Here is a 579-nt window from a genome sequence, read left to right as displayed (position 1 = left end):
CTGCTCTGGTGGGAGATGTCCCTGCCCAGGGCAGGGGGTTGGCACTGGATCATCTCTAAGCTCCATCCCAACCCCTAAACCTCTATGACTGTGTAACCTCCACCTCCCCATGCACAACCACACTCCCAAATCCCACTCCCAGCAATTCCAAACCTCTATGGCAAGGAACATCACCAGATGGCTTCCCTAAAAATCACTCACCTCCCACCACAACCTCCTCCAAAACATCCTCGGGCTCTCCCAGCCACACCAGCCAACCCCAACCCCTCGTCCCCCAGGTTGGAAGGTTGTTTGCAGTGCACCCCCAGCCCCTACCACTGCCGGGGCGTCCTGGGGGCCTGGCCCGCGGCGAGACGCTGTGAGGTTCTGCCTCGGCCCCGTCCGCCACGGGACGGCCAAATATTGCTTCCAGTTCCTTGGAGTCTGGCGGGGGGATTGGGTACCTTCCGATAGACAGCTCCACCAGGGACAGCCCCATGCTCCAGATGTCCGACTGCACCGAGTAGTGCGTGCCCTGCAGGCGCTCGGGCTGCGGCGGGACAGAGGGCACCGAGTCAGGAGGGAGGGCACGGGGGCAGG

The 579-nt window shown here is 62.7% G+C and overlaps 1 protein-coding gene across 1 annotated transcript in view; it reads right to left on the bottom strand.

Annotated features, from left to right (window-relative positions):
- LOC103799828 (dual specificity mitogen-activated protein kinase kinase 2-like) overlaps positions 1 to 529 on the bottom strand; it is a gene marked incomplete at its 5' end in the record, with an annotated part of 4,383 nt that extends 3,854 nt beyond the window's left edge. The window contains one exon of the mRNA XM_009072176.1: positions 316 to 529. Coding sequence (XP_009070424.1) covers positions 316 to 529 — 214 coding nt within the window. The remainder of the gene's footprint in view (positions 1 to 315) is intronic.
- Between the last annotated feature and the right edge of the window lie 50 nt (positions 530 to 579).

The sequence above is a fragment of the Acanthisitta chloris genome, unplaced genomic scaffold (assembly GCF_000695815.1).
Source record: "Acanthisitta chloris isolate BGI_N310 unplaced genomic scaffold, ASM69581v1 scaffold9833, whole genome shotgun sequence".
Classification (NCBI taxonomy): Eukaryota; Metazoa; Chordata; class Aves; order Passeriformes; family Acanthisittidae; genus Acanthisitta; species Acanthisitta chloris.
Note: the sequence above shows the minus strand (reverse complement) of the source record. Positions and strands in the feature narration are given on the sequence as shown.